The sequence below is a fragment of the Tachyglossus aculeatus genome, chromosome 8 (assembly GCF_015852505.1).
Source record: "Tachyglossus aculeatus isolate mTacAcu1 chromosome 8, mTacAcu1.pri, whole genome shotgun sequence".
NCBI lineage: Eukaryota > Metazoa > Chordata > Mammalia > Monotremata > Tachyglossidae > Tachyglossus > Tachyglossus aculeatus.
In genome coordinates this window covers 3362752-3382788 of record NC_052073.1, presented here as the reverse complement: position 1 = coordinate 3382788, position 20037 = coordinate 3362752, and the positions used below count along the sequence as shown (strand labels likewise).

The 20037-nt window shown below is 45.8% G+C and overlaps 1 protein-coding gene across 1 annotated transcript in view; it reads right to left on the bottom strand.

Moving 5' to 3' along the window:
• Window positions 1-19978, bottom strand: part of SLTM (SAFB like transcription modulator) — a 40075-nt gene extending 20097 nt beyond the window's left edge. Inside the window, exons 1-5 of the mRNA XM_038749963.1 lie at window positions 19820-19978; window positions 16288-16375; window positions 5299-5363; window positions 2741-2938; window positions 1955-2002 (exon numbers count right to left, since the gene is read on the bottom strand). Of these exons, the coding sequence (XP_038605891.1) occupies window positions 1955-2002; window positions 2741-2938; window positions 5299-5363; window positions 16288-16375; window positions 19820-19978 (558 nt within the window). The remainder of the gene's footprint in view (window positions 1-1954; window positions 2003-2740; window positions 2939-5298; window positions 5364-16287; window positions 16376-19819) is intronic.
• Between the last annotated feature and the right edge of the window lie 59 nt (window positions 19979-20037).

The following is a 20037-nucleotide window of genomic DNA, read 5'->3' as shown; positions in this document are numbered from 1 at the left end:
AAAACAAGGATTCAATATCTGTTCTCCCTCCTACTTAGACTGTGAGGCCCCACATGGGACAGGGACTGTGCCCAACCTGATTACCTTGTATCTAACTCCAATGTTTAAAACAGTGCCTGGCACAGAGCAAATACAATTATTATTTTTACACAGCATTTACCGTTCATCTGTCGGTCCCTATTATGAGTCAAATAATATTCCTCGCTTCAGTGCAATTTTAAATGGCCCCTTCCAAAGGTGTTTGGAAACACCAGCGTGGCTTAGTGGATAGAACACGGGCCAGAGAATCAAAAGCACTTGGGTTCTACCCCCGGCTCGGCCACCTGTCCGCTGTGTGATGACCTCGGTCAAGTCACTTCACTTTTCTGTGCCTCAGTTACCTCATCTGTAAAATGAGGAACAAGACCGCGAGCCCTTTGCGGGACACGCACCGTGTCCAACCCGTTTTGCTTGTATCCACCCCAGCACTTAGTACAGTACCTGGCACACAGTAGGCGCTCAACAGATACCATACCGTAAGCAAGTACGCTCGGCTCTCCCATCACTACTCGTTTTGGCTAGGATTCTGTTCGGGAGTTTGGAGACTTTCTTCTGATAGCAAGCATCTACCTGGATGGAACGCAACGCTGGAAGAAAAGGCGGCATCGGGGTGCTCATTTTCCTTAAAGTACGGCTTGTTAAAGTAATCCCTGTGCTACAGGAGAGCTGAGTGATTAATTATGCAGCATGGCCTAGTGGAAAGAGTACGGGAACTTAACGGACCTTGGTTCTAAGGCTGGCCCTGACACTCACCTGCTGTGTCTCCTTACCTTTCTGTGCCTCAGTTACCTCATCTGCAAAATGAGGACTAAGACTGTGACCCCCCCACCATTTGGACATGGATTGTGTCCAATGTGATTAGCTTGTATCTACTCTAGCGCTTGGTACAGTATCTGGTTACATGGTAAAGCGCTTAAAAAATGCCATTAAAAAAAAAATGACTTGGGAACACAAGACGCCAAGCAATACCAACTGCATTACTGGAGAGTTACCTCTAGGGATAATTATTTCAGGAAAACCAGAAGCGAAGGCTAATGACTCCCAGTGAAAGCCTAACCATCGGAGCTCATGTACGGCGGTGAAGGCCAAAACGCTAGGAGGGCGATTGGCTAGTGAGTTTCTCAGGCTGGCCCACGGCCCTCGACCAGTCCCGCGGGTTCTGTTCTGCTGGGAGAACCCAGGGCTGTCCGGCCGGTTTGGGGCTATCATCAGCCTCTGGCCACCCAACCCCCTTACATGAGAACCCCCACCATACCCACTGGGAGAGGAAAGAGAATGAAGGCAACACTGAAACCAGTCCATCCTGCTACTCGGCCGAGGACATTTAAACACAGACGAAGGTCTGGGACGCCATCAACATCATGGACCTTTGCATCCCAAGGCTCTCACAATACAAAACTTAAGAATTAGGCTCAGGAGACTTACTGGGGAAAAGGCCACGCTTTTAAAAATAAAGCAGCCGCGATCATTTATTTCTGTATTCAGAGTGATGGTGGGTCTCAACCCAAGCAGCTGTTGCCACATTAAATCCTAACCTCATCGCAAGAGATACCACTGCAGCAATTTAGGAATCTCCCTTTCAGCTATTCATTCACTGAGCGCTTACTGTGTGCAGGGCACGGTACTAAGCGCTTGGGAGAGTACAATACGACAAACAGACACATTCCCTGCCGGCAATGAGCTTACGAGTCTAAAGGTGGGAGGGCCTTGTCCGAGGCCCTTGCCGCCACCCGGAATAAAACTATATTAAAGACCCCCATATGCCCCTCAGAACCAAGAGAGCCAATATCAAATTCAAAGGAGTTGGGTATGGAAAAAAAGCTAAGACCAAAACAAGACCACTAACAAAACCTTCTTACTTCATGTCTCCAGCACTTCTCCAAATCAGACACGTGGGACAAGATCCAAAACTTACGTGGACGATTAGAAAGACATCATCTTCTGCTTCTTGAGCTTCATTCTCCTGAGGTTTAAAAAACCATGAGAGAGAGAAAATAATGAAATATCTGGCTGAATCTCAATACACGAGTGTTACATAAGGACACACAATACAGGGGGCACTAAAGAAATGTTTGGCGGTCAATGAACTCCTTTTGCTATACTGGAGCAGCAGGAAAGATTCCAGCTTAGAGTATGGGCAGCACCGATCCCCTAATTTGGAGATACTTCACGCTGTTGCAGGGGGCATGGAGATTGTGGCATGCAATGGGGACAGACTGTGAGAACTTGGCAATCAGGCAAGAGCAGCAGAGCTCCTAAGAGATGGCTCGGTTTACCTCTGGACCATCTGTTGCCGCCGCTGCTTTCTACTGCCCTAGGACCCTCTGGCTTCAGGGCTGTATATAACAATGACGGTATTTGTTAAGGGCTTATTCCGTGCCAAGCATGGCTCTAAGCAGGGTGTGCTGAAGGACAGACCTTGCTGGGCGGAGGGGAACCTTGGGCAAATCCAGGACACTAACGGGGTGGCCTGAAAACCCTGGTACGAATTCCTTTGCATGGCCCAGTTGGGCGGCAGATCAGGCAGCTGTTTCCACTTCCACTGCAGTGTGGATCTAAAGTATAAATTTGTCAGGGAAATTACGACCGTGGTGGGCCCCGAAAATTGGACAATCAAAGGATGTCTCCCCCCACTCCCCACCCTTGCTCCGGCTGTTCAAAACTAAATTTCTCAAATTCTACACCAAAGTCAGCAAGATACCTGATTTTCCAGGTCCTCTTTCTCTGCATCTTCTACTCCTTCTGCTGGTTTTGACTCAAGATCAGTCTTCCGCTGTTCGGTATGTGACAACTCCTTAGAACTCAAATTATCTTCTTCATTTTCACCAGATTCTTCAGAGTCCTTCAGTTCATCATTCCCATCTTGATCGCTTGCATCTTGAGTTTCCAGTTCACATTCCTTTAAAGCCAAGAACACTCGCTAGAACCGGAAGCATTTGTTTAAATACCACAGTTACTTAATTCCCAAAATAATGCAAACATTTCACTATACTAGTGCTTTCAGAAGTCTAGCTTAACTGGTTCGACTGGTTCATGAACTAAACCGATGCTAATGATCCCACCAGAGTTTCTAAATATTTGCCTCCTCTGATTTTCAAAAAGGGAATCAAGTTAACAGGATCAAACTTTTCACTGTGGGCGAAAACTAAATTTACTTCTCAGTTGTGATCCTAACACTTATTAAGCGCTTAGAATGTGCAAATCACTGTCCTAAGCACTACATAATTACAAGAAAATTAACCGCTCCCATTCTTCTTCAGATTTCGAAACTTCTGAGACATACGGAAGATATGGGGACCTGGGAAAGAATTAGACTCCTGAAATGAGCCAAACTGAGAATGAACCTTTTAAGACCCTTGGCAGCGTCAGCTGAGGGACGTGTAATGTCTTGTCGGATTACAAAAACTGGCAGTCTGGCACAAACTAAATGGGTGCTTTGTTGTTTGGACATGTGTCTCCAGGAGTGACTCAAACTATTTATTTTAACATTCCCAGTCAGGGGGTCCATTCACCTCTCTTTCTAGCCGTGACTTGGGCCCCGCTGACTAGCCAGAAAACTGAGAATGTCTGAGGGTTCTGGTGCCGTGAGGCCAGCGTGAGCCAGTGGGAAGAGCTCAGCTCTGGGAATCATGATCCAGGCCTGGATCAGCCCCCCCGGCCTGCTGTGGGACATAACGCAAGCCACTTTAACCCCTTTGGGCTCTCAGTTTCCTGATCTGTGGAGTGGGGAAAAGAATACCTGCCTGTACCTCACGAGGCTGTTGTGAGGATAAAATGAGATAACTAATTAAAAAGCTGTTTGGAAAAATAAAAAGTCCTACCCAAAAAAGAAGGCGTTACAATTATAGCTGGCAAGTTCGGGTCTTTTTTCACAATGACGGATAGTAGCGGTTAAATTGCCAATCGGCGGATTAAAAACCTAATCGCCACAGACTAACAATTTTAAATTCATATTTGTGGGCCTAGACCAGTCAGAAAAGCTGCTGCTCACCCGCACTGACTGGATAATTCGGTTATCCTGGGTGCCTTTATGAGTACCCACAAGAGCCTAGGTGAACTCTAGGCAGGGAATGTGATGTTTATGGTTATACTGTACTTTCCTAAGCGCTTAGTACAAAGCTCTGCACGCAGTAAGAGCTCAATAAATACGACTGATTGATTGAACTGACTGATTGAACTAGGGGTCTGTCCCAAATAGGTGCTCCTGTCTCTATCCCCACTGACTCATCAACTTCGCTTTGGGAGAACAGGGAGGGGGAGGTTCGGCGATACCCACCAGTTTGCCGATAGCATAACTTCCGAAGTTTACGCAAATCCTTGCTTCCCACGTCAACGAAGGAACCATGGTCCTGAGGGCACCGGTACTGGCTGGAAGAGGAGGTGTGTGCCGCTCGGGTCCTCCTCTATCTTGACTACGCTTGGAAAGATTCTGCCCCGGGACCTCAGGCTGTGCCTGTTCCCTCCCCCGGGCCTCTTGCGCCACGGACCCCGAGGGAGGCGGTGACGGGAGAGAGGGTGGCTCGGTGCGAACCGTCGCCACTGCTACTACTGCATTGTCACCTTGGCATAAGCCCCGCCGAGGGCAGGGTGCACATTTCCCTCTCTTGACCACTGAGGTCGGGACAACGCTCCCCCGAAATGGCCGGGGACCAGAAAAAGCGCCCCATGGCATCCGAGTGCTTTTATAAAATAGTATTTGTTAGGCGCTTACTATGTGTTAAACACTGTTCTAAGCACTGGGGTAGGTATGGGTTAATTAGGCCGGACACAGTCCCTGTGCTGCATAGAGCTCGCAGTCTTTGTGGGAGGGAGAACAGGTACTGAATCCCCATTTTACAGTTGAGGAAACTGAGGCCCAGAGAAGTGAAGTGACTTCTCCAGGTCACACGGCAGGCAGTTGGAATAAGAACCCAGGTCCTCGGACTTCCAGGCCTGGGCTCTTTCCACTAGGCCTCGCTGCTTTCTCTCAAAGACTGGCAGGAAGATGAGGGACTCCCTAGCCCTGGGTAGCAGGAGCTGAGGGAGGCCAGGGGAATGCGGCTGTCCACTCCCCTGGGAAAACTACAGCTCCTTGGCCATAGGGACTTGGGACCATCGCAACAAGAACAGGGGTGCTGGGAGGCCGCCCATCCTTCCCCCTGTTCTGGTCCCAAGATCAACCCAACTGTCCTTCAGCCCACTCTGCACCTCTCCCCTGCTGACGGATCTTTTTTTTTTTTTAACCACGTGTCCTTCAACCTGCAAGTGCTTTAACTGTACCTTGACAAAGGAATCATCTTCCACTGAAGCATCTCCACTTAACTCATCTGCTTCCTGCTTTTTGCCTAAAGAAGGAAAAAAATAGCTGGCAACCAGGTGTTTTTCTTTCGGGTAGAAAACAAGCATGGGGCTAATAACTGATAAATCTTTTTCCCCAAAGGATAGTCTGGCATTCCAACTGACCTACCACTGTTAACGGCCACAAACCGACAACTCTGTCCAGCCCCTTCCTCTGAAGCCAATCATGTTCTAAGGAGCCATTTAAGTTTTCCCCTAAAACCTTTCCTTGTTTTCCTTTGAACTGGCCAGAAAAGTAGCATTCCAGATCCTTTACCCTAGGAGGTCTTCCATAAGGAGAGGATGCTTTTTTCTGTTCCTCCGGAGCTATTTTCCCAATCTACGAACAATGGACATTTGCACTCAACTCTATTACACTGTCCTTTCCCAGGTGCTTGGTACAGTGCTCGGCACAAAACAGGTGTTCAAAAAATACCATGGATTGATTCGGGCCCTTTCAGGGCCGAGTCTGCATTGTACGAGCAAGTGGGAGGATAGCGGGATTGGCCCATTTGATTTACCTCACAGAAAACAGCATAACCTGGACACACTTGCCCGCAGAGTGGATTTGGGGCTAAAGTGTCCCACTGGTCTGTTCTCATTGCCAACTGAACCCGATAAATTCTTCGGCTCCCCCGGGCTTGGCCGCTCACAAAGCTAACCTCGGCGTACGGGTTGCAAACCCTTCCTCAACTCTGTCTAATATCCAAGCTGTAACCCTCTTATGCTCACCTTTTTGACCTGGAATTTCCAGTTTCAGAATTTTACCATCTGTCGTATTTGGCACCCGTCTCCTTCTGTAATTTTCCTGGTTTGGGTTTTTTTTTTTCTGGCCCTACATGAACTTTAGTTCCTTCGAAAAGGAAGATGGATGAGAAGTTGCCCATCTACCCTTATGATTACAAGGGACAGTGATCACAACTGGCTCTGCAATGCTTTACGGCAACAACTGGTAACTCCTTGAGGGAAGGGACTGCGTACTTTGTTTCTGTTGAACCCTCTTAAATGCTGAGTACAATGCATCACATTTAGTAGGCGCTCAATAAATATCACCGATTCCTATTACCTGCTAGCCTGAGTGATATCCTGCTACAAAATGACTTAGTTCTGAAGAGATTATCCAGTGATTTGGGAACAGAGCAATGGCCCATCCCTTCCAGGATTCTGCATCTGACTGGAGCAATACGATGGTTGGAAGAAACAGTGGGATGATGGTCCTCCATGACATTCTCCCAAGCCCTTAGTACAGTGCACTCCACAGAGTAAGCATCCAATAAATACCTTTGATGATATTCACCCTAATACTAAGGGTCATAGCAGACAGCATCCTTAACATACCCAAAGCTAGCATTCCTCTAGAGCCCAGCTTGGCTCTCTAGTCCATTATTTTTTTTTTCAAATCCCTCTTGAACATACAGATATTTTTGGCCAGCCTGGCATCCTAGGGAAATGCATGCCAAGCGCTCGCCACTCCACTGGGCCAAATGTTCTTTTTGGTTTGTTTGGCACATCACACTCTCTCCACACTTCAATAGGTGCCCCTTTATCCTGGTGATGTGGGGCTTGTTGGGTGACTTCCTATTCAACCCTTCATGACTTTGTAGATTTTAATTACATTCCCTCATAGCCTGTCTTCCCCTACATGGATCCTGCTCCTTCCCCGGGGTCATCTCAGCTTCCCGACTCGGATTCATCTCCCCTTCTTTTTAAGTCCTTCCTACATCACAGTGACCTGCAGTTTTCCTGGGCAGGGCGCTCCACGGTTCTGTGTGATGGTGTGACCATTTCTACTTTGTATTTTCTACCTCTTTCTAATAATGCTTTTCGTTTTTACAAAGACACGAAATGAAAAATTTGGACTTTTTACACCAGAAGGTAGACACTTTTAGAAAGACTTCCTCGTAGCACAAAGAACATCTACCTTTACCTTGAAGTGAAAGAATAAAGGGAGGGGAAGGAGCAGGGCAAGAGAGGTTTCTCGAAAATATCAAAATTTCTTTAAGTGTCATTCCTCCATTGAGTAACTACACTGAACAATTTTCTGTTTATGAGTTTTATTCCACTCTAAAAACTAATTACATACCATGAAGAAGAAAACCTACTTCCACATATGCTTAAGTCTATTTGGGACATTCTGAGCAGTTTGAAAGGCAAACGTGAAATTTGCACGTTTAGGGAGCAGGTGACAAATTTTTTGATTCCTTGAAAATATAATTTCTTTCCATACATTCAAGTGAAAACATCCAGCGAATCTGATGGAAAGCTGCCTAAAATAAACGACATGACATAGACCACTGGCTGAAAGAGATTAGGCCAGGGAAAATATCACCAATGAAAGCTAGCAGAAATCCCGAGGTCAGAACCTGCTTTTTCCTCCTTTTCTATCCACTTCCTATTCACTCTTCCACTAATTCTCTCCTGGTTTTCCCAGGCCTCATCTCCTCTGTCCCCTATATGGCTCCCCATTCTTGGCTGCGACTGTACCCCTCATATCTTTCTCACAGTCCTTATCCTGCCATCCTGTTCCTTTAATACTTAGTCCCTCTTCTTTTTGTTCTTTCCCCTATTCAGTCTGACACAAGACCCTACACAATTCAACTCTTGGGTCACACCAACAGCCCATCCAGCTCTGCAGTCTGACAGTGGCATCCAAGGGTGCCAGGGGGGAACTGTGAGATGGCTGCCCTCTCCATATCCATCCTCACTCCTAGGGATGGACCATCGATTTTGCCTCTAGTGATCCTATCTTTTCCTCCCTAGCTCTCCCAGTAGTCTTCTGGGCTGCTCCTCTATCTCACGGCTTGGTGGGCAGGAGAGAGCCATCACCGCCTTCCCAACAGAAAAGAGGATGGACACAGAGTTACTTGCCAAATGCTCATTCTGGTGGCTCTGCAAAGAGACTAGGTGAGGACAAGTTGAGGAGAGTTCAGCTGTGGTGGGAGACCCAGTCCTCTTGTTTCTCCACCCCAAGAAGACTCAGGGGCCCAGATGGATGGAAGGGGAGGTCACTAGCTGGTTGTATTTAGGGAAGGTGTCTGGTGGTTCCTCCTGCTCCAATCTGAAGCACTGAGCCTTTGGGCTTGGCCCACCTAACAAATGGAGTGGCAGGTATGGCCACTGGTTTCCCAAAGGCTCAGCCCAGGAGAGCTATATTTCCAGTCAGCAGCCTCTCCTTTGGTAGCGAGGGAGGTGGGGGTCAACACAAATCAATCCATCAGGGAGAACCCAACATTCTGCTTAATGCTACACAGATTCTGAGCATCTTTCAATGCATGCATTAGGTTGGTCTGGGCCAAACAGAGAATGGTTAGTAAGAGATGGGCACACTGGTAAATGTTTTCAATCCTTAGATCTTTGAAACAACCTATATGACATTAAAACTAGGTTCCCAAGGGAGGAACGTAAACTATTTTATATCAGAAGGGAGTTGGAATGCATCCTAAATACATCATGACTCCCTTATGTTGCTTACAATGGACAATTTCTCCAAGAATAAAATATTTTAATGAACTGGATGGCGAATTAATCACAGCTCACAGAACTTTTCCCAGGGCTGTTGGCAAAACTGACTAATCTGTGTTTCAACCATTTGGCCTCTGAGGCCCTGACCACCTCTGGAGGGGGAGCTTATGAGTACTAAAATGAGGAGCAAGTATGTCTAGTGTAAAGATCCAGAGCCTGGGTATCTTATATCTACCCCAGAGTTTATAACAGTGCTTGAAACATAGTAACAAACATAATAGTAATAATTAAATAAAAATGGCTGAAAGGTGGTCCTCGGACTGCAGTTGTGAGTCCAGAGGGACATGAACCATGTTTAATTCCCAACTGTGTATTCTTTCCCAGCACTTAGTATAGTGCTCCGCACACAGTAAAGTGCTAAATACTATTACTACTATCAGGAAGAGCAATGGCTATAGAAAATTCCAAGGCTGAATAATTGAACAATTTGACTACTGTAGTATGAGAAAAAATATAGAACTTTACAAAAAGACAAAATGAAAACTAAGTTTAGAGGAAGAAAGGAACTCAGGGTCAACCCAAACTGCAGGTGCTCACAGGAGGAAATAAAATGAGTATTTTTTTCAATTTAGAAAATCACAACAGTGTGCTGAGAAGGTACACAGAATAAAAGAATTAAAAATAGAACAGAGCACTAACTACATGAATAGTTAGGCTGATAGAGCCTTACTTTACATTGTTTCAACTTTAATTTTCTTTGAAACTCTTTACATTTAAACTACCCTACTCTATTCCCCAAATACTTCAATGCAGTGAAGATTACAAATTCTAAAAAACCCAACCCAGTAACCTACACTTACAGCTTAGTCTTAAAAATGGCTAATGATGCAAGTTCTGTAATGACACAGATCGGACGACAGTTAAAATCCAGAGGACGGCCAATTATGAAAGTTTTAATGGATTTTGAATGTCAGTCATTAATGATCAAAAAGGGAAAGTATTTAGGAGTTGCCTTGTAGAGTGGGAGTTGAATGGTGAGAATGAAAATCCAAAAAAAGGAGGAAATACGGTCAATCAAGCAATGGTTTTTATTGAGCACTCACTGTGTGCAGAGCACTGGACTAAGTGCTTGGGATAGTATAATACAACAATTACCTGGTACACATTCATTCATTCATATTTACAGTGCGCAGGACACTGTACTAAGCACTTGGGAGAGAACAATACATGCTTCCTGCCTATAGGCTTACAGTCTAGGAGTGGAGACAGACAATATAATTTATAGATTTGTAATATGTACAATTGGGGCACAGATCCAAGTGCATAGATGATGCAGAAGTGAGAGGGAGTCGGGGAAAAGAGGGCAAATCAGGAAGACTGGACTGTTTAGAGATGGCTTTGAAGGTGGGGAGAGAGGTGGTCTGGCATATCATCAATCGTATTTATTGAGCGCTTACTATGTGCAGAGCACTGTACTAAGCATACATGGAGGGGGAGGGATTTCCAGGCCAGGGGGAGCACGTCGGCAGTGAGATTCCTTTCAAGATCAAGCTCGAACAAGTCGGCGCTTAGAGGAGCAAAGTGTGTGGGATGGGCTGTAGTGGGAGATCGTGGAGGTGAGGTAGGAGGGGGTGAGAGCTGATTGCCTGCTTTAAAGCCGATGGTGAGGAGTTCCAGTTTGATGCACGGGTTGATGGGCAACCACTGAGAAGCAGTGTGGCCTAGTGGATAGGGCACAGGTCTCGAAGTGTGACTTCTAGACTGCGAGCCCACTGTTGGGTAGGGACCGTCTCTATATGTTGCCACCTTGTACTTCCCAAGCGCTTAGTACAGTGTTCTGCACACAGTAAGCACTCAATAAATACGACTGAATGAATGAATGAAGGAATGGAACTCAGAAGGACCTGGGTTCTAATCCTACCTCTGCCACTGGCCTGCTGTGTGACCTTGAGCAAGTCACTTCACTTCTCTGTGTCTCAGTTACCAACTGAAAAATGGGAATTAAGACTGCGAGACCCCTGTGGGACATCGACTACGTCCAACCTGTATACATTTCAGTGCTTGAAACAGTGCTTGGCACATAGTGGATATTTAAATACGATTTAAAAGAAACTAAAGAAAAAGAAATCACTGGAGATTCTTGAGGAGCGGGGAGACGAACTGAAAAATGATTCTGGAAGCAGAGTGAAGCATGGACTGGAGTGGGGAGAGCCAGGAGGCAGAAAGGCCACTGAGAAGGCAGATGCAGTAGTCCAGGTGAGATAGGATAGTGCTTGGATCAGTGCGGCAGTAGCAGTTTGGATGGAGAGCTAAAGGTGGATTTGAGCACTGTGGTGAAGGTAGAACCTACAGGATTTGGAGGCAGTTTGAATATGTGGGTTGTATATGAGAGTGAGAGAGAGAGAGAGAGAGAGAGAGAGAGAGAGAGAGAGAGAGAGAGAGAGAGGAGTCAAGGACAAAACCAAGGTTACAGACTTGTGAGACAGGGAGGATGGCGGTGCTGTTTAAAGGGATGAGAAAGATTGGGAGATGACAAGGCTTGAGAGGGTGGTAAGATAAGGAGTTCTGTTTTGGACATGTTTACTTAAATTGCCATGACCAGGCATCTTAATAGAAGCTTAATATTGGGCTGTCAGAAAAAAAAAAAAACGGTTGAACAGGGACAACTTTAATTATGGTGTGGTGTTAACCGAGGGAGGAGTCATAAAATAGTTCATGTTCCTTCCAGCTTGGAAAATTGGGGCAGCGCCACAGCAAGAAATGGGGCAAAGCTGGAGAGAGCGGCACTGGCATTTATGTTCTCCAGTGAACCTCTCCATTCACGGCCTCCCAACAGGACGGGGTGCTCTACGTGAACGTTTAAGAACCTTATGTCCAAAGACCACGCTACGCAATAATAATTATAATAATGATAATAATACTGAGAATGATAATAGTTGTATCTGTTAACAGATCTCATCATTACGGGTAAATTACGGCTAACCACCAGGCGTTCCCTTGTCCTTGATTTCAGAAGCACAAAACCAGTCCTTTTCCAGCCAAAAGAAGTGGTAGAATGGACGGTAATTAGAACTTAAAAGGCTGGGTATTCTGCTGGCGTGCACAAAAGATTTTTTTTTTTAATTGTAAACATTATTTAGGGGAAAATCTAAGTAAGATATTCTAATTTTCTCACACAACAAAGTTTCTGAATTGAGGAAGAAAAAATGGTCGGGATACATAAACATTCTGAATGGCATTTTGGAAAGATTTGTGTGCTGGCCAAAAGAGATCATAGAAAATTTAGAACAAGCTTCAGCTCCTTATTAAGTTTATTACCAGGGACACGTGGCAGCTTTAAATCCACTCAAAGATACCTTGCTTGCCTAAACTTTCTGCATAAATGATGCAGTTTCTAAACAACTGGTTCCATGACCAGAGCATGAAAAACAATAGCGCTGAACAAAGTAGAGTTTTCTGGGGGAAATAATGCAGAGTGCATTACCTTTTCCAAAAAAAGCAAATAGGAGGCCTTCCCAGACTGAGCCCCTTCCTTCCTCTCCCCCTCGTCCCCCTCTCCATCCCCCCCATCTTACCTCCTTCCCTTCCCCACACCACCTGTATATATGTATATACTTATTACTCTATTTATTTATTTATTTTACTTGTACATATCTATTCTATTTATTTTATTTTGCTAGTATGTTTGGTTTTGTTCTCTGTCTCCCCCTTTTAGACTGTGAGCCGTTGGGTAGGGACTGTCTCTATATGTTGCCAATTTGTACTTCCCAAGCGCTTAGTACAGTGCTCTGCACATAGTAAGCGCTCAATAAATACGATTGATGATGAAATGCATATTATTACATTTGTAAGTGGACGAGAAACGCGACCTCAGATTTAGAACATAAATGCCATCCCTGGAAAGCGCCCACAACTGATTCCATGACCAGAGCATGAAAAACAATAGCGCTGAACAAAGTAGAGTTTTCTGGGGGAAATAATGCAGAGTGCATTATCTTTTCAAAAAAAAAGCAAAACAAAACCATTTTTTTAATGATAAGAAGAATATAGTTAACAGGAAACATGATCTCAAAGATCAGGGTAAAAAATACAAATGAGATTCTGAAGTTCAAATTTAAATGCTAAGCTATCTGCATGTCATGAGTCTTCACTGTTTACTCCCCCAAACCTCGCAAAGGTCGTTTTGATGCTCATTTGAATTCACACACTTCAGCACTCCCAGGTCAACTGCCAGCCCAGCCCTTACAAAGTTCATCCTCTGCACTGGCAACAATAGCTCTGGCCTCATACCTTGTCATCAAGAACCATCACGATAACAATAACAGTATTTACTACATTCCAAACATTGTACTAAATCCTGGGGTAGATATTACAACATCTTCGATATCAGGTGGCATTCAGTCCCTGTCCCATTCGGGAACTCAGTCTAAGGGGGAGAGGTAGGACAGGTACTGAATCCCCATTTTACAAATAAAGGAACCAAAGCACAGAGAGATTAAATGACTTGCCCAAAGTCACGCAGCAGGGCCAGGATCAGAACCCAAGAAAAGCAGCGCTAACTTCTGGACAGAGCACAGATCTGAGAGTCTGAAGGACATGGGTTCTAATCTGCGTTCCGCCACTGGTCTAATCTGGTTTTGCTGCTGAATTGTACTTCCCAAGCGCTTAGCACAGTGCTCTGCACAGAGTAAGCTCTCAATAAATATGACCGAATGAATGACTGGTCGGTTGTGTGACTCTGGGCAAGTCATTTCACCTGCCCATGCCTCAGTTCCCTCATCCTTAAAATGGTGTTTAAGACTGTGAGCCCCATGCGGGACACGGACTGTGTCCAACCTGATTACTTGGTATCTACCCCGGCGCTTAGAGCAGTGGCAGGTACGTAGCAGGCGTTTAATAAATACCGTTTAAAAAAACCAAACCAAAACAACCTACGTCCTGACTCCCATGCCCGTGCTCTTTCCACTAAGCCACCTGCTTCTGCGTCTCTCTGGGGGATGATTCCAATGAAGCCCCCTCAGCTGTAGGTGTGGCTGTTGGGGGGTGACTGTGTGGGGAGCCCCCAGCCCCATTACACAGGTCACAAGGTCACTGCTCAGGGCACACGGGCCACAAAACCAAAGTGCTGTAGCAAAGTGAGAAGCCCATACTCAAATTCAATGGTGTAGTCACAGAAAAGCATGAAAAGAAAAGGGGGTAGCAGATGAAAAGGTCCGTGTGGATCAATCAATCAGTCACTGGGATTTATTGAGCACTTACTATGTGCATAATACTGTGTATTAAGCACTTGGGAGGATCTGGCCCAGGATTTCACCTCTGATCAACCTCGCTGACATCTCCCTTAGTAGAGAAAAACAAGCCATCCACTCTCTCAAGGTTTTCCCTCTCCAGCCTAACTTGCCCTCTAGAAACTCATCATGATCTGCTAGTCTATTCCAAGTCCTCTTGAGTCTACTCTCGATTCTTCCAGAACCTGTTTTCCCTATGTGTTTCAGAGAGAGCCCAGTTAAGGAATCAGCGTTCCTCCAACAACACCCACCTTACCTAAATAGGACATGCTGTGAAGCTGGAAGAAACAGTTGTGCGTGCAAACTCTCTCACAAGTATTCCTTACGTGGTCTGTCAGAATAATATAATCTCCGCATCACACAATCAAGGCCACTGATACTTTCGACCTGGAGGAACAAATTCCACCTGCCTTCCGGTCAACCCTTACAAGGAGGCTTTTCCATCCTTGAACTTTTTTTAAAATAGCATTTGTGAAGGGCTTTCTATGTGCCGGGCACTGTACTAAGTGCTGGGGTGGATACAAGCGAATCAGGTTGGACACAGTCCCCATCCCACATGGGTCTTACTAGCAATCCCCATTTTACAGATGAGGGAACTGAGGACCAGAGAAGTTCGGTGACTTGCCCAAGGTCACACAGCAGACGAGAGGCGGAGCAGGGATTAGAATCCAGGTCCTCTGGCTCCCAGGCTCGGGCTCTACTCACTACGTCATGCTTCTTCCCAAGCAATTAGGCTTGGTGCCTAAATGCTGTCTTTATATTTATGGATTTGAGACAATTTGGTCATTTGTACCACCTCCCGCTGAAGAGTTGAGCTTAGGGACCACCTATGAAATATCTTCTTCCTACATACAAATATCCCGGTTCAGTCGGAAAATACTGAAAGAGCTAAGGGAGGATAAGGAATACAAGTGGTGGCCAGCCTGGAAAACAGTGCTCCATTCACTATCAATGATGCAGTGACACCAGAAAATAGTCAATCTACTCTAGAATGAAGTGATGCCTATGTATGCAGGTACAGGAGAGGGTACAAATCACCTGAAATAGGAGAAACCCCAAGGTGAAGAATATGTGTTGAAATTCTAAATACAGTGAACGTGGAAATCGTCAGTGTTGTGCGAGAACTATGGGAGTGAGCTCGTTACAGCACGGAACTTTCCAGAGATAGGCTCACCTCCAGGACCCAAAGCATGTTTTTTATTGCAGGTGAGCAGGGAACTCAAGGAAATAGATGTATCGGACATGGAGATACCTAAAGAAATGATTAGTCTTTGTAGGCTGAGAAGCAGCTTTCAAGACATTTTGACTAAAGCTGAAGAAAAGCAATTTTGTTAAATAATTTAACCATGCCAGAAAGCTGAATACTGGAACCAGTCAGAAATGAGGTTAATTCATGAAACTGAAAATTTGGATAACCACTCAAAATTGAGTTGGGATACCCAACCTTAATTTTTTTCTCCCTCCCAGTTTGGGTAACTATCACTTGGATAACTGGCTTTTCACTACATTTTCACTCTTTCCTGCTTGGTCCTTATGAATCAAGAAATAAGATTATGTAGGGTAGCGTACAGTTAAAATACAAAAGGCGGAGCCTAAAATATTAGAAAAAATACAACGGAGTCCTGACAAGATATATAAAGGAGTAAGAAATGAAAAGAAAGTGAAAATATTTTGTTGGATCACTGAGTCAAAGCAGAGAATAAGCCGACCACAACAACAAACACATCCAAGTACTGAGCCCAGGTAATTACAGGAATCAACTTTGACAGATCGAGCAAAATATTAAGGAGTGGTCAGAGTGAATTACTAGAGCTCTGACTAGTTAAAAAAAAAGTCAATACCCTGCCAATTGTAGAAGGCAACCCAGTTATTAAGTTTCACACATTCCTTCATCCATGGAAGGCACACTTGATGGTTATCGCAACCGCGTCCTTTTTGAGCAAACCAGGCGAGGGAAGCTTCCCAGTCCACCTTAAATGCCAAGTGAATTTTGCGAGTCTAAAAGTCACCTTCTGAACAGCAGTAGTTACAAGGGCAAGATTTCCATGTCCCAAGAAGGCAACCTGCCAGTGGGAAATAGTGTGACTAGCCCGATCTGTTAATAGTACAAAAGTGCTGTGTGATCATCTGAGACAGGCTCACTTTAAAAAAAAAAAAACAAAACCGGCCATCGTACACTAACCTTTGCCTTTGGTGGGTTTCTTGTTGGATGCGTCTGCTGAAACAGTTATTTCAATATTCTCTGGATCGCCTCCTTCCTCTTCAATAGCCTAAATACGACAGGGAAAGTTTAATACATTTACCAAACCAATCCACGAGGCCAAAGGTAAACTCGAGATGCTTCAACAACAAAAGAAATCTATCATCAGGCTACCTGGCATCAAAAAGAATCCCACCTTTCTAAGAGGAAATCACTTTTCCTGGGTAAAACCGTAATATTTTGTCAAAATTCAATATGACCTGGAGCAGGGAAATCAAGCACTCTTATCTGTTTATTCCAACTGACAAAGCTCAAACAACCTGTGAATCAACTTGCTTCCTTCGGTTGGCATCGGCCACAAACGTTAACCTGGATGGACTTAATTCATTTTTCACATCTTTCAATTCAGCCCAGCACTATTTTTCCTTAGATTTACCAAGAGAAGCAGTGTGGCTTAGTGGGAAAAGCCCGGGTTTGAGAGTCAAGGGGGCGTGGATTCTAATCCCGGCTCTACCACTTGCCTGCTGGGTGGCCTTGGGCAAGCCACTTCACTTCTCTGGGCCTCAGTGACCTCATCTGTAAAATGGGGATTGACTGTGAGCTCCATGTGGATCAACCTGATTACCTTGTATCCCCCCCAGTGCTTAGAACAGTGCTTGACACATAGTAAGTGCCTAACAAATGCCATTATTATTATTATTATTACAGTGCCTGGCACATAGTTAAGCACTTAAATATCATCGTTATTCCAGCACTTAGTACAGTGCCTGGTACATAATTACGCATTTAACAAATACGATCACTATTCCAGCACTTATTATGGTGCCTGGCACATAGTTTAAGCGCTTAACAAATACCATTACTATCCCAGTGCTTAGTACAGTGCCTGGCACATAGTTAAGCTTTTAACAAATACCATTATTATTCCAGCGCTGAGTGCAGTGCCTGGTACCTAGTTAAGCACTTAATACCACTATTATTCCAGCGCTTACTGCAGTGCCTGGCACGTAGTTAAGCGTTTAACAAATACCATCACTATCCCAGTGCTTAGCACAGTTCCTGGCACATAATTAGGGGCTTGATAAATACCACTAATACTATTATTATTATTATTAAGTTGGAAGGCTATTTGTTTTTGGTGACAAGAGGCGTGAAGCACTAAGCTTCCCGGGGCTGTCCCTCTATCCTCTCTCCATGGGGGTCTGGATCTGGTTCATTGATTCATTCAACCGTATTTATTGAGCGCTTACTGTGTGCAGAGCACTGTACTAAGCGCTTGGGAAAGTACAAATTGGAAACTGATAGAGATGGTCCCTACCCAACAACAGGCTCACAGTCTAGAATGGGGACACGGACGACAAAGCAGAACAAGTAGACTGGTGTCAAAACCTTCAGAACGAATAGAATTATAGCTATATGCACCTCGTGAACTAAACAGAGTAGTAAACATGTACAAGTAAAATAAATGGAGTAATAAAGTTGTAGAGGCAGCAGCGTGGCTCAGTGGAAACAGCCCGGGGTTTGGAGTCAGAGGTCATGGGTTCAAATCCCAGCTCTGCCACTTGTCAGCTGTGTGACTTTGGGCAAGTCACTTCACTTCTCTGGGCCTCAGTGACCTCATCTGGAAAATGGGGATGAGGACTGTGAGCCCTCCGTGGGACAACCTGATCACCTTGTAACCTCCCCAGCGCTCAGAACAATGCTTTGCACATAGTAAGCGCTTTAACAAATGCCATCATTATTATTCTTCTTCTTCTCTGGGCCTCAGTGACCTCGTCTGGAAAATGGGGATGAAGACTGTGAGCCCCCCGTGGGGAAACATCACCCTGTAACCTCCACAGCGTTTAGAACAGTTCTTTGCACATAGTAAGCGCTTAACAAATGCCATTATTATTATTATTCTCTGGGCCTCAGTTCCCTCCTCTGTAAAATGGGGATGAAGACTGTGAGCCCCCCGTGGGACAACCTCATCACCTTGTAACCTTCCCAGAGCTTAAAACAGTGCTTTGCACATAGTAAGTGCTTAACAAATGCCATTGTCATCATCATTATTATTATTCTCTGTGCCTCAGTTCCCTCATCTGTAAAATGGGGATGAAGACTGTGACCCCACCGTGGGGCAACCTCTTCACCTTGTAACCTCCCCAGCGTTTAGAATGGTGCTTTGCACATAGTGAGGGCTTAACAAATGCCATCGTTATTATTATTATTATTATTATTATTCTCTGGGCCTCAGTTCCCTCCTCTGTAAAATGGAGATGAAAACTGTGACCCCCACCCCGTGGAACAACCTGATCACCTTGTAACCTCCCCAGAGCTGAGAAGCAGCGTGGCTCAGTGGAAAAAGCCCGGGCTTTGGAGTCAGAGGTCATGGGTTCGAATCCCGGCTCCGCCACTGGCCTGCTGTGTGACCTTGGGCAAGTCACTTAACTTCTCGGAGCCTCAGTTACCTCATCTGTAAAATGGGGATGACGACTGCGAGCCCCACATGGGACAACCTGACCACCTTGCATCCCCCCCAGCGCTTAGAACAGTGCTTTGCATATAGTAAACGCTGAACAAATGCCGTTATTACTATTATTATTATTAGAACAGTGCTTTGCACGTAGTAAGCACTTATCAAATGCCATCATTATTATTACTACTCTTATTCTCTGGGCCTCAGTTCCCTCACCTGTAAAATGGGGATGAAGACTGTGAGCCCCTCGTGGGACAACCTGCCTTGCAACCTCCGCGGCGCTTAGAACAGTGCTTTGCACACAGTAGGCGCTTAATACGTGGCTCGGTGGAAAAGAGCACGGGCATTGGAGTCAGAGGTCACGGGTTCAAATCCCGGCTCCTCCAATTGTCAGCTGTTGACTTTGGGCAAGTCACCTCGCTTCTCTGGGCCTCAGTTCCCTCATCTGTAAAATGGGGATTAAGTCTGTGGGCCCCCCATGGGACGACCTGATCGCCTTGTAACCTCCCCAGCGCTTAGAACAGTGCTTTGCACATAGTAAGCGCTTAATAAATGCCATTATCATTACTATTATGAATGAATGCCACCACTATTATTGGAGAAGCAGCGTGGCTCACTGGAAAGAGCCCGGGCTTTGGAGTCAGAGGTCATGGGTTCAAATCCCAGCTCCGCCAGTTGTCAGCTGGGTGACTTTGGGCAAGTCACTTCACTTCTCTGGGCCCCAGTTGCCTCATCTGTAAAATGGGGATTAAGACTGTGAGCCCCAAGTGGGATAACCTGATCACCTTGTATCCTCCCCAGCGCTTAGAAGAGTGCTTTGCACATAGTAAGCGCTTAATAAATGCCATAATTATTATTATTAATGAATGCCATCATTATTATGACTATAAATGGAGGCAAGTGGGGTGGGGTGGGGCCGATCCGTGGGGGCATCCCAACAGTTGCCCGTGACGGTGGGGTGTGTGTGTGTGTGTGTGTGTGAGGGCCGCCCCCCCCGCCCCGGAGCCTAGAGGGTCCGGTGAGGAAAGGGAGGCGCGGCCTAGTTGGGGGCCTCACCTGCTTGAGGCGGGAGATGAGCACGTTCTTCACCCCGGTGATGTCCAGGTTGCGCCGCTTCAGCTCGGACTTGAGGTCGATGACCCTGAGGTCGGTGATCTTCTTGCTCTCCGTGGGCCCCGCGCCGGCGGGCGCCCAGGCGGCGGCGGCGGCGGCCATCTTAGCACGGCTGAGGCGACGAGCGGGCGGCGCACCGACGGCTGCCGGCCCTCCTTCCC